Raw genomic sequence first — 13688 nt, 5'->3', positions numbered from 1 at the left:
TTTACATAAAATGTAACCCTTTTTCCTTTGTTTCCTATTGTAAATTGCTTATTTAACTCTATTAGTGAATGCAGATAGATCTCTGATTAAAAAAACAAAAGGTAAAGTACATTAATGTGTTACATAAAAAGGAAATCGATTATGTAAGTCAATAGCAGAATGAGATTTATTTTTCTGTGTAGAACCTAAGACTGCTATTATGTGTTATGCTTATTATTGCACATGTGTGGGTCAGAAGTTTGTGGACGATTCAGCTGGGCAGTTGGTCTCTGACCTGCCATGGGGTCAGCCGGAAAATAGTTAGCCTCATATCCAAGGTGTTTTCTTTGCTCACCTGTTGGCAACTAAGGCCCATTAGCCTCTATGCCCTATGGTTTCTCACAGCAAGGTGTTTTTAGGATATTTGATAGGCTTTCAAGAGGAAGAAAACAGAAGCTGTCAGGCCAGTGAAGGGATCTGGGTGGTATCATTTCTGCCCTGTTCTGTGGTCAGCACCATCACAGTCAGCCCACAGTAAATGCAGTGGAGGAGTAGATTCCGCTCTTGATGTAAGAGTAGAAGTTCACACCTCAAAAGAGTGTTGGAGTTGGCTGCAGCGACTTCAGAAAATACTCTCAGCCACACTATGAAACAATGTTTGCTCTTTATTTATTCACATGGCCTTGGGAGCAAAAGATCTTCAACTAGAAATACTAAAGTTTTTTTCTTTATTAATTTTTACTTTATTTTCTTTATATAACTTTCCTTTGAAATTAGAAAAGCCATGTATGCTCCTGTTAACAAATGAAACTACCCAAAGTTATATTTTTTAAAGTTAACAAAATCTATCCTGCACTCATTCAGTTCCACTTTGCTGGTGTAACCAATGTGTCTTTCTGCATATTTCTGCATGTCTGTACAAACATACACAAACACAAACACTCACACATTTAAACACTCATCTTTTTTAGAAAAGTTGGGTAATGGTATGCATCTAACTCTGCAACTTGCTAGTCACTTACTAGACCATGGGCATCCCTCCAGGCATAAGTCGAACTGATTTTGTTAAGGACTACATAGTAGTCTACGGTTGGATGTAACTATGATTTGTTCAACTATCCCCTTTGTAACAGAAATTTTTATAGTTCATCAATATCCTGCTACCCTTCTGGGAACACATGCATTGAAGTTTAGTACCACAAATGGTCTGAATTCCAGGTCAGAGCCTCACATTGCTAGTGAGAGTCCTGGGCCTGCTCTCCTACTGTGGGAAGTGTGAACACATACCCTTAGCCTGGTTCCTTGAATGATCACGGTGAGCACAGCTCTTCTACAGTCCTGCCATATGCATGTGGTGTGAGCAAGAAACAAACTTTCACTGTTTTAAGCCATTCAGTTTTTGAGTTAAATCAATCTATGTTTATTTGTTACATTCATTTCCATTGGATAAACTAACATCCTAACTTGTACAGCCACACTGGTGGACATTAGGTTGTTTGGGGGGTTTTGCTGCTGCAGTCAATGCTGTGATAAAACTTTCTCAAGATAGATATATTTATACATGCTGATACTTTCATTTTTATAGAATAGACTCTCAAAGGTTGATTGTTGGGTCAAAGGATTTTAATTTTTAATAGATGTTTTTAGATCACATTCCCCAAATGCTTTAGCAGTTTGAACTCCTATAAGCAAAGTAAAGATGTTTCTCATTCATTTTAACTTTTGTCAATTTGATGAGTAAAAACAAAAGATGGATATCTTATTATTGCTTTAATTTGCGTTTCCTACACCAATTTCCATCAATTCACTCACACCAGAAGTGTAGGGATGCATTACATTTTAATTTTTCAATTTGATAGGTTAAAAACAAAAGGTGTTTTGGAGGATGTCAGAGATACGGCAGTGTGAGAGGTCTCCCTTGATCTCTCCCCTTGAAGTTACAAGTTGAACTGCTGTAATTCCACAAAAGATTCCCTGCTCAACAAAGAAACACACCTGAGAGATCCACATATCAAAACATCTGAAGGTGGGCAAATTAGAGTGAACATGGGAAGAGGGAAAGGAGAAGAGCAGAGACGGGTGCTGGAGATACAGCCCAGAGTTCACTGCCATGGATGCAGCCCAGAGCTCAATGTGGGTCCCAAGAGAGGGAAGGATTCAGGCTGCAGGTGCATTCTCTGTGGCCCCGAGCATTCATGCGTGAGTGATCAGCATGTAATATGGCTGAACCCAGCGATCGGAGCAGAGAGAGACTGAATTCAGAAGTGCAACAGCTCTGGCCTAGCATCCCTCACTTCCAGGCAGAAAACAAAGCCACAGAGCCTGGTTTCCCAGAGCTAGCAGCAGCCCGCCCCCCCACCCCCCAATAAACACTGTAGCAGTGAGTATTGGGTCAAAGAACAAAATATTTATAGCCCTGAGAACCAAAGAGATAGTTCCTGGGTGGCACACATACACTGCAGGTAATCCCAGTGACAAGGTTAGAAACATAGAGGTGACGCAGCTGTGGTCTGGCAATCACCATTACTCCTAGGAGAACAAAGCCACAAACACACCAGTAGCCTCTCCCAGCCCACCCTGCCCCCACCTTTGTGCTGATCCCAGCAGAGGCACCTAAGACAGCTCAGGCAGCACTGAATCTGGCTACAGGACTAGCACTGGGGTTTCAGGGACTCAGAACCCCATCATCTACTACATTCCCACATGGGGAGAGAGCAAGGTGACCTGGTCACAAAGGAGATGCCCACCTACCCCGGAAATACAAGGCATTTTCCACCAAAAGAAGCCAGAGTAAGGCAAGCTAATATAAGTGCTCCAGAGCCACATATTGGAAAATAAGAAAATACTTCTTCATATCAACCTACTGCCCCACTCATTCTCATAAATGCCTAAAAGAAGAAATAATCCATCAAATGCGTGAACAATCAAAGTAACTAGGTAGCTCAGAAAGAAAAATGAAAAATCTCCAGAAAATAAACTTAAAGACATGGAAACATATGACTTAACTGACAAAGGATTCAAGATTGCCATTTTGAAAAAACTCAACAAGATCCAAAAAAACTGAAATAGGCATATTAATGAACTCAGAAATAAAATCAACAAACAAAATGAATACTTTACCAAAAAGACTGAAATTTTTAAAAAGAACCAAATAGAAATTCTGGAGCTGAAGAACTCAATAAAAGAGATGAAGAACGAAACAGCTAGCTTAGGAAATAGAGCTGACAAAAAGGAGGAAAGAATCATTGATATTAAAGATATAAATCTGGAAATGATGCAGATGGAAGAAGAGATTTGAGAGCTAAAAGAAATGAAAGAACTCTCCAAAATTATCTGACTCCATCAGAAAGAACAATATAAGAATAATGGGTATACTGGAAGGAGAAGAGAGGGAGAAGGGCACAGAGAGCATATTCAAACAAATAGTTGACAAGAACGTCCCAAACCTATGGGAAGAACTGGATCTTCAAATCCAAGAAGCAAACAGAACACCTAATTATCTCAATTCAAACAGGCCTCTCTATGGCACATTATATTGAACTATCCAAAATTAGTGACAAAAAAAGAATTCTCAAGGCAGCCAGAGAAAAAAAGAAGGTAGCCTCTAAAAGAAAGCCCATTAGATCATCATCAGACTTTTCAGCAGAAACTCTACAAGCTAGGAGAAAATGAAATTAAATATTCAAATTATTTAAAGAAAGAAATTACCAGCCAAGAATAACATATCCAGCAAAGTTATCCTTTAGATATGAAGGAGGAATAAAGACCTTTTCCGATATACAGACACTGAAGGAATTTTCCACCACAAGGCCTGCATTACAAGAAATGCTGAAAGGGGTTATTCTACCTGAAACAAAAAGACAAAAGGATACAAAACTATGAGTAAGATGACTAACAGAGAGACAGAAGCAAGAAATGGCAACCCCTATTCAGAATAAGGCATTATACACTTAAATATAAGATAAAGGTTAAAGGAGGTAAAAACATAAAAAAAAGAAAAAGAGAAGAAGAAGATAATTGCTACTGCAACTTGGAAATGAACTCACACAACAAATAGGGATAATTTGTGACAACAAAACATAAAACTGGTGTGGGTTAATGAATTTGCAAAGGGGAATGGAGATAAGATGCATACAGAATAAAAAAGACTACTGTATATATAAAATTTTCTTTTACATAAACTTAATGGTAATCACTGAAAAAAAATCCAGAACAGAGACACATAACTCATAAAAAAGAAGGGAAAAAACATAGAATGTCACCAAACTAAAATAACAGACAGACACAAAAAGGCAAAGAAATAATGGAGACACTGAGCTACCAGCAAACAAAAGATAAAATGACTACAGAAAATCCTCATGTATCAATAATCACCCTAAATATAAATCGACTAAACTCACCAATAAAAAGGCACAGAGTAGCAGACTGGATCAAAAAACAAGCCCAACCATTATGCTGACTCCAAGAGACATATCTCAGCTGCAAGGACAAATACAGACTCAAAGTGAAAGGGTGGAAAATGGTACTCCAAGCAAATGGTATCCAGAGAAAACCGGGTGTAGGCATGCTTATATCTGACAAAGCAGACTTCAAGAAAATAAGGTAACAAGAAACAAAGATGGACATTTCATAATGACAAAGGAGACAATACATGAAGAAGACATAACACTTATCAATATATATGCTTCCAATCGGGGAGCACCAAAATGTATAAAACAACTACTAACAGAAGTAAAGGGAGAAACTGACAAAAAGAATTATAGTTAGGGACCTAAAAATGCCATTGACAACTATGGATAGATCATCCAAACAAAAAAATCAATAAGAAAATATCAGCCTTAAGTGACACATTAGACCAAATGGGCATAATTGACATTTACAGGGCCTCTCATCCCAGAACACCAAATTTGCATTCTTTTCTAGTGCACATGGAGCATTCTCAAGGATAGACCATATGTTGGGACACAGAACTAACCTCAGCAAATTTAAAAACATGGAAATCATACCAAGTGTATTCTCTGACCACAATGTTTGAAATTGGAGCTCAACTGCAAAAAGAAAGCAGGAAAACCACAAATATATGGAGATTAAACATCATACTACTAAATAATGACTGGGTCAAAGAAGAAATAAGAGGACAGATCAAAAGATACATAGAAACAAATGAGAATGGAAAAAACAACATATCAAAATTTGGGGAATGCAGCCAAAGCGTTAGTAATAAGAGGGAAGTTCATATTGTTACAGGCCTATCTTAAGAAACAAGAAGAATCCCAAATAAACAGCCTAACATTACATCTTAAAGAACTAGAAAAAGAAGAACAAATGAAGCCAAAAATCAGCAGCAAAAAAAGAAAATAATAAAAATTAGAGCAGAATTAAGTGAAGTAGAGAACAAAAAGACAATAGAAAATTTTAATGCAACTAATAGCTGGTTCTTTGAAAAGATTAATAAAATTGACAAACCCCTGGCTAGACTCAGTAAGGAAAAAAGAGAAAAGACACAAATAAACAAAATCAGAAATGAAAAAGGAAAAGTTATGACAGATACCATAGAAAGTGAAACAATCATACTATGAAAAACTATATGCCAACAAATTCAATAACCTAGAAGAAGTGGATACATTCTTAGAAATATATAATCTTCTTAGACTGGATCACAAAGAACTAGAAAATCTAAATAGAATGGTTAACAGCAAGGAAATTGAAACAATCATCAAAAACCTCCCAAAAAGCAAAAGTCCAGAACCAGATGGCCTCACTAGTGAATTCTACCAACCATTTAAAGATGATTTAATACCTGTCCTTCTTAAACTTTTCCAAAAAATTGAAGAAATGAAAATACTTTCTAAACTATTTTATGAGGCCAATATTACCCTAATACCAAAACCTGGTAAGAATAACACACACAAAAAGAAAACTACAGACCAATATCTCTGATGAATACAGATGCAAAAATCCTAAACCAAATACTAGCAAATTGAGAACAACATAGATTGAAATGATTATACATCACGACCAAGTCGAGTTCATTTCAGGGGCACAAGGATGGCTCAACATACACAAATTGACTGATGTGATACTCCACATTAACAAAACAAAGGATAGAAATCATATGATCACAATAATACATTCAGAAAAAGACATTTGACAGGATACAACATCCATATATGATTAAAACGCTTAATAAAATGGGTAAAGAAAGTACCTCAACATAATAAAGGCTATATATGACAAACCCTCAGCTAATATCATACTTAATAGTGAAAGATTGAAAGCTTTTCCTTTCAGATTAGGAATAAAACAAGGATGCCCTCTCTCACCACTGTTATTCAATATAGTATTGGAAGTCCTAGCCAGAGCTAACAGAAAAGAGAAAGAAATGAAAAGCATCCAAATTGGAAACTAAGAAGTCAACTTGTCACTTTTTGTAGATGACATGATTCTTTATATAGAAAACTCTAAATACTCCATCAAAAAGCTACTAGAAACAATAAACAAATGCAGTTAAGTTTCAGGATACAAAATCAATGTACAAAAAATCCATTGCACTCCTATATACTAACAATGAAAATTCAAAAAAAGAAATAAAAATAATATTTTTTTACAATTGCAACAAAAAGAATAAAATACCTAAGAATACACTTAACAAAGAATGTGAAGGACCTATACACTGAAAACTACAAGACATTATTAAAAGAAATTGAAGAAGACACAAAGAAATGGAAAGATATTCCATGTTCATGTATTGGCAGAACCAACATAGTTAAAATGGCCATATTACCCAAAGCAATGTACAGATTTATGCAACCCCCATCAAAATCCTAATAGCATTTTTTAATTTGTTTTTTATTGAGGAGTTGGGGGGAGGGGAACAGTGTTGGGGAATCAGGGAAGGGGAACAGACAAGTTGCTGTCCTTTTTCATTCTTCAGTCTAGTTGTGGAGGATGTTGCTTCACTGGCCCATGTTGGTGTTATCATTGCGCTCTTCCCAGGTGAGGCAGTCGCTCGCTGGCCACTGGACGGCCACTCACAGCGGCTCTTGGCAGCTCACGCTGGCTGCTGGCTGCTCACACCAGCTGCCAGCCACTCACAGTAGCTTTATTGCAGCCCACTGCAGCAGGGGCTGCAGCCTACGCCGTCGCCAGCTACTCACGGCAGCCCAGCTCCAGGTCGAGCTGTTGTTCACCATCTTAGCTGTAGAGGGTGCAGCATCACTGGGCTTCATGTGGGATCCAAACTGGGGCTCTGCTGCTCAGAGCTGGCATCCCAAGCCAATTCTTAACCAACGCGCCACTTGGCCGGCCCCCTAATAGCACTTTTTAAAGAACTAGAACAAAGAATCATCAGATTTGTATGGAATCACAAAAAACAAAAAAAACAAAACCCTAAATAGCCAAAGCAACCCTGAGACAAAAGAACAAAGCCAGAGGTATCACACTCTTCAGATTATACTACAAAGCAACAATAATCAAACCAGCATAATATTTGGAGAAAAACAAACACACAGACCAATGGAACAGAATGGAGAATCCAGAAATAAACCACACATATTTAGTCAAATAATTTTCAACCAAGGAGCCAAAAGCATAAGCATACCATGGAGAAAAGAAAGCCTCTTCAATGAATGGTGCTGGGAAAATTGGAAAGCTACATGCAAAAGAAACTAGGCTATTGTCACCATACACCAAAATTAACTTAAAATGGATCAAAGTCCTAAACATTAGACCTTAAACAATAAATTGCATAGTAGTAAACACAGGTACTAAACTTATGGACCTTGATCTTAGACAGGATTTTATGAATTTGACCTCAAAGGCAAGGTAAGCAAAAGAAAAAATAAAGAAATGAGACTATATCAAACTACAAAGTTTCTTCACAGCAAAAGAAACCATCAACCAAACAGGCAACCAACCGAATGGGAGAAGTTATTTGCAAACAACACCTCTGATAAAGAGTTAATATCCAAAATACATAAAGAACTCCTACAACTCAAGAACAAAAAACACAAACCATCCAATTAAAAAATGGACAGAGGACATGAACAGGCACTTTTCCTGAGAAGACATACAAATGGCCAACAGCTATTTGAAAAGATGCTCAACTTCATTAGCTATTAGGAAAATGCAAGTCAAAACTGCAATGAGCTATTCACTTCACACCTGTTAGAATGGCTAGTGTCAATAAGACAAGTAATTAGGAGTGTTGGAGGGGTTGTGGGGGAAAAGGAACCTTCACACACTGCTGGTGGGAATGGTGGGAATGTAAACTGGTATAGCTACTATGGACGTTCCTCAAAAAATTAAGAATAGTTACCATATGACCCAGCAATCCTTCTTCTGGGTATCTATCCAAAAAATCTGAAAACATTCATCTGTAAAGATATATGTACCTCTATGTTCATTGTAGAATTATTCATGGTGGCCAAGACATTGAAACAACCAAAGTGTCCTTCGATAGATGATTGATTGGATACAGAAGATGTACATATGTATAATGGAATATCAGCCACAAGAAAAGATGAAATACTACCATTTGTGACAACATGGATGGATCTTGAGATTATCAGGCGAAGTGCAATAAGTCAGACAGAAAAAGTCGAGAACCATATGACTTCACTCATATGTGGGATATAAAACTGAAAGCAACAAACAAACAAGACAAACAAACAAGCAAAAACTCATAGATACAGACAACAGTTTAGTGGTTACCAGAGGGCAACGAGGGAGGGGAGAGATAGAAGATGATAAAGGGGATCAAATATACAAGGTATGACATTTAAGTTCATGAACTTGCTACTGTGCGCTTACATTGGCAGCACTGTATAAACAGCTCAGTAAGGGGTCGGCCGAGTGGCTCAGTTGGTTAAGAGCTTACTCAAGAGTGCAAGCTCTGAGCAACAGGGTCGCCGGTTCAATTCCCGGCCCGAGCTGAGATGCCACTGAGCTGCCAACAGGTGGCAGGATGGCTCAGCTAAAAAAATCAGTGTCTCACAGCTGTGTTTGTGTCGACATGTGGCAGTGTCTTGCTGAGTGACATTCCTTATTGTTGTTATGTGTTTTTGTTTGCTGTCACGAGAATGTCTGAGCTTGAATTAGAGCAACGAACAAACATTAAATTTCTTGGTAAACTTGGCAAGAGTGGAAGTAAAATCAGGGACATCTTCGACCAAGTTTATGGGAATAATGCCATGAAGAAAACGGCAGTGTACAAATGGATTAAACGTTTTTCTAAGGGGAGAGAATGCATCACTAATGAAGAGAGGTCAAGGCAGTCAGTAACAAGTAGAACTAATAAAAACGTTGCAAAAATTTGACAAATTTTGTGTCAAAATCATAGGCTGACTGTGAGAAACATAGCAGACCAAGTAAACATTGACAGAAAAACAAGGAAATCTTAACTAAAAATCTTGGCATGAGAAAGGTGTATGCAAAAATGGTCCCAAAGGAACTCACCGATGAACAAAAGCAAAAGAGAGTTGAAGTTTGCCAAGGCCTTTTGGAGAGGCAAGAAGATGTTTTGGGCTGTTATCACTGGTGATGAAACATCAGTGCAATAATACGACCCTGAAACAAAGCATCAAAGTGCACAATGGAAGTCAGCCAATTCTCCATGACCAAAAAAGTTCCGTGAGTCCAAATCGAGAGGCAAAACGATGTGGCTAACCTTTTTTATTATTAGAGGGATTATTCACCATGAATTTGTACTAACTGGACAAACAGTTAACCAAGTATACTATTTGGAAGTGCTGAAAAGGCTGTGTGAAAATGTCAGACGAAAATGACCTGAACATTTTGCCAATAATTCATGGCCCTTGCATCACGACAATGCACCAGCTCATGGGGCACTGTCTGTGAGGGAATTTTTAGCTAGTAAACAAATAACCACATTGGAGCACCCTTCTAATCACCTCATCTGGCCCCCAATGACTTCTTTCTTTACCTGAAGATAAAGGAAACATTGAAAGGAAGACATTTTGATGATATTCAGGACATCAAGGTAATACAATGACAGCTCTGATGGTCAGAAAAAGAGTTCCAAAATTGCTTTGAAGGGCGGACTAGGTGCTGGCGTTGATGCATAGCTTCTCAAAGGGAGTACTTCCAGGGTGACCATAGTGGTATTCAGCAGTGAGGTATGTAGCACTTTTTCTAAGATGAGTTCGTGATCTGAATTGTCAGACCTCTTATGGTGAGAGAAGGAGATTTCACTTTGGGTGATGAACATACTGTATTTCCCCATGTATAAGACGCTCCCATGTATAAAACACACCTTAATTTTGGGGCCTGAAATTTGAAAAAAATGTATTACATAAAGTTATTGAACTCAAGTTTTATTCATCATAAAATTCATACAACTCCTCATCACTTGCGGGAAATGCAAGTAAAAAAAATCTACAACCACTCTATAAGACACACCCAGTTTTTAGATCCCAAATTTTTTGAAAAAGGGTGCGGTGCGTCTTATACATGGGGAAATACGGTATAATGCAATATATAGATGATGTACTACAGAATTGTACATTTGAGTCTATATAATTTTATTCACTAATGTCACCCCAATAAACTTTCTTTTTAATTGGGGAATTGGGGGGATGGGAACAGCGCTGAGGAATTAGGGGAAGGGGAACAGACAAGTTGCTGTCCTTTTGTTCTTCAGTCTAGTTGTGGAGGACATTGCTTCACTGGCCCAAGTTGGCACCATCATTGCACTCTTCCTGGGCAAGGCAGATCAGTCAACGGCTTCTGGACGGCCGCTCACGGTGGCTGCTGCCTGCTCGTGCTGGCTGCTGGCTACACATGGTAGCCCATGGCAACCCATTGCAGCAGGGGCTGCAGCCTACGCCATCGCTGGCAACTCACGGCAGTCCAGCTCCAGGTTGAGCTGTTGTTCAGCATCTTAGCTGTAGAAGGCAGTGTCACTGGCCCTCATATGTGGGATCTAAACTGGGGCCCTCTGGCATCCCAAGCCAGCTCTTAACCATCGTGCCACTCGGCCAGCCCTCAATAAACTTTTAAAAATTAGATTTAATTTTTAAAAATTAATTTAAGAAATATTTCATTATTTTCATTTTCTCAACCAATTTACAGAAGTCTATTAGCTATCTAAAGTTTTTCATTTTGTGAAATGTCTATGTTCTTTTATCCACTTTTCTATTAGATTGTCTTTCCTTACCAATTTATAGGAGAACTTGGTTTGCTAGAAATGTCAATGTTGGAAACATTTTTACCCAGTATACTGTCTGTCTCTTGTCTTTGCTTATGATATAAAAAGAAACATATCTGACTTTTCCTTATAGCTTCAGGGTTTCATTTTCTGCTTAGTAAGTTCTCTCCTCTCCAAAGTTATAAACATATTCTCCTAAAATTTCTTCTAATATTACAGGGTTTTTTTACATAAAATTTAAATCCATCTGGAATTTACTTGTGAATATGATATGTGTAGTGTTTCTCCAGCTGTTTAATTATGCCATCTTGATATTTCTCTTTTATTTTCATTACTATATCTATTGTCTGGCTTTATTTTTATTTAATAATTAGAAATTGCTGCTGCATGTTTTATACCAAAGTCAACAAGTTATTTTCTCTGAACAAACTATGAGATTTCTATAATTGGTGGGATTTCTGATCACTCTTCTTAGGGAATTAAATAAACATATGCATACATATATAAATTAAATCATCCCCAATGAAGTTATTCTTTAGATAATTAAGTGCACACTTCTAAATATGCAATAGAGGCTTTTTCTAAAAGTCTGTATTCGTGTAAACAAAATGAAGTTGAAACTTGGCAATGACTTAAATTAATCAGTACGAATGATAAAACAAAATACATGTTAAAGCTTGAATTATTCACTTTGACTAATCTTCAACAATTACAAATATCCAGTCCAATTTGTGTATTGTAGAGATGACCTAATTACTCTTGAATATTAGCTTCATGTTTTTATTTTCGTCATTATATAGTTTAATATAACAAGGCTAAAATTAAAATAATACCTCAAGTTGTAGATACATAGCAGCTATAGCTGTGTCCCACATTTGTTTTTCTAGGAGTGTTATTGCTAATGAGTTACAATTGCTTGTGAACATTTTCAGTGGACAGAGCTGGAAATACAGATTTTTTACAAATTGTGAATGCAAGCTAACATTTCTGATTTAAACATAAATTCAAAGGGACTTTACTTTAATACCTTGATTTTTCTTAGAATTATAGTATCACCTTTATCTCTACTATAAACTTTGGTTGCTAAGAACCTTAATCTAATTACTCATTTGCTTTATTTTGATATGTATGTATATACATAGAAATTTTAAAATATATTTAATAAACATGCAAAATATATCAATATAAATTTGTTATATATTTTATATACTATATAAAATCATTTATTATGTATATATTATATGTTACATGTTATATATTATATTATATATATAACATAACATATATATAAAAATAATGGTTTTCAAAATAACAATCCCATGTTACTATGAACAATAAGACTACTGAATAAGTTGAAGATTTCTTTGCATCTCTATTTCTGTTTAGAAGAGTTTACATTAAGAATGTGTAGGGTGAGGCGGCCTGAGGAAAGAAAGCGGAATCCAAGTCTTGGACTGCAGCTTCTGCTTTTCTGTGCAGTCTAATTTTGAGCTGCATTTTTTAGCCTAAGGGACCAGAGCGCGCGTTGTCTGACCATTACCCCATACGTTTCTGTAGGCAAGTCTTGCGTGTGCTCTCCGTCATGGCTCAGCTCCAGACACGCTTCTTCACTGACAACAAGAAATACGCGGTAGATGATGTTCCCTTCTCAATCCCTGCAGCCTCTGAAATTCCTGACCTTAGTAACATCATCAATAAATTGCTGGAGGCCAAAAATGAGTTCCACAAACATGTGGAGTTTGATTTCCTTATCAAGGGTCAGTTTCTGCGAATGCCGTTGGTCAAACACATGGAACTGGAAAACATCTCATCAGAAGAGGTTGTGGAGCTAGAATACGTGGAGAAGTACACTGCACCTCAGCCAGAGCAATGCTTATTCCATGATGACTGGATCAGTTCAATTAAAGGGGCAGAGGAATGGATCTTGACTGGTTCTTATGATAAGACTTCTCGGATCTGGTCCTTGGAAGGGAAATCAATAATGACAATTGTGGGACATACAGACGTTGTAAAAGATGTGGCCTGGGTGAAAAAAGACAGTTTGTCTTGCCTACTACTGAGTGCCTCTATGGATCAGACTATACTCTTATGGGAGTGGAATGTAGAGAGAAATAAAGTAAAAGCCCTACACTGTTGCAGAGGTCATGCTGGAAGTGTGGATTCTATAGCTGTTGATAGCACAGGAACTAAATTTTGCAGTGGCTCCTGGGATAAGATGCTAAAGATCTGGTCTACAGTCCCTACAGATGAAGAAGATGAAATGGAGGAATCTACAAATCGACCGAGAAAGAAACAGAAAACAGAGCAATTGGGACTAACAAGGACACCCATAGTGACCCTCTCTGGCCACAAGGAAGCAATTTCCTCAGTTCTGTGGTCAGATGCTGAAGAAATCTGCAGTGCATCTTGGGACCACACAATTAGAGTATGGGATGTTGAATCTGGCGGTCTTAAGTCAACTTTGACAGGAAATAAAGTGTTTAATTGTATCTCCTATTCTCCGCTTTGTAAACGTTTAGCATCTGGAAGCACAGATAGGCAT

General features: G+C 37.5%; 1 protein-coding gene across 1 annotated transcript in view; it reads left to right on the top strand.

The window, feature by feature from the left end:
• Positions 1–12563: 12563 nt before the first annotated feature.
• LOC109396435 (ribosome biogenesis protein WDR12) overlaps positions 12564–13688 on the top strand; it is a 2752-nt gene continuing 1627 nt past the window's right edge. Inside the window, exon 1 of the mRNA XM_019668228.1 lies at positions 12564–13684. Coding sequence (XP_019523773.1) covers positions 12729–13684 — 956 coding nt within the window. The 5' untranslated portion in view covers positions 12564–12728. The remainder of the gene's footprint in view (positions 13685–13688) is intronic.

Source organism: Hipposideros armiger, unplaced genomic scaffold (assembly GCF_001890085.2).
Source record: "Hipposideros armiger isolate ML-2016 unplaced genomic scaffold, ASM189008v1 scaffold_522, whole genome shotgun sequence".
NCBI lineage: Eukaryota > Metazoa > Chordata > Mammalia > Chiroptera > Hipposideridae > Hipposideros > Hipposideros armiger.
The sequence above is the reverse complement of the archived record's forward strand: the minus strand, read 5'-3'. Positions and strand labels throughout refer to the sequence as shown.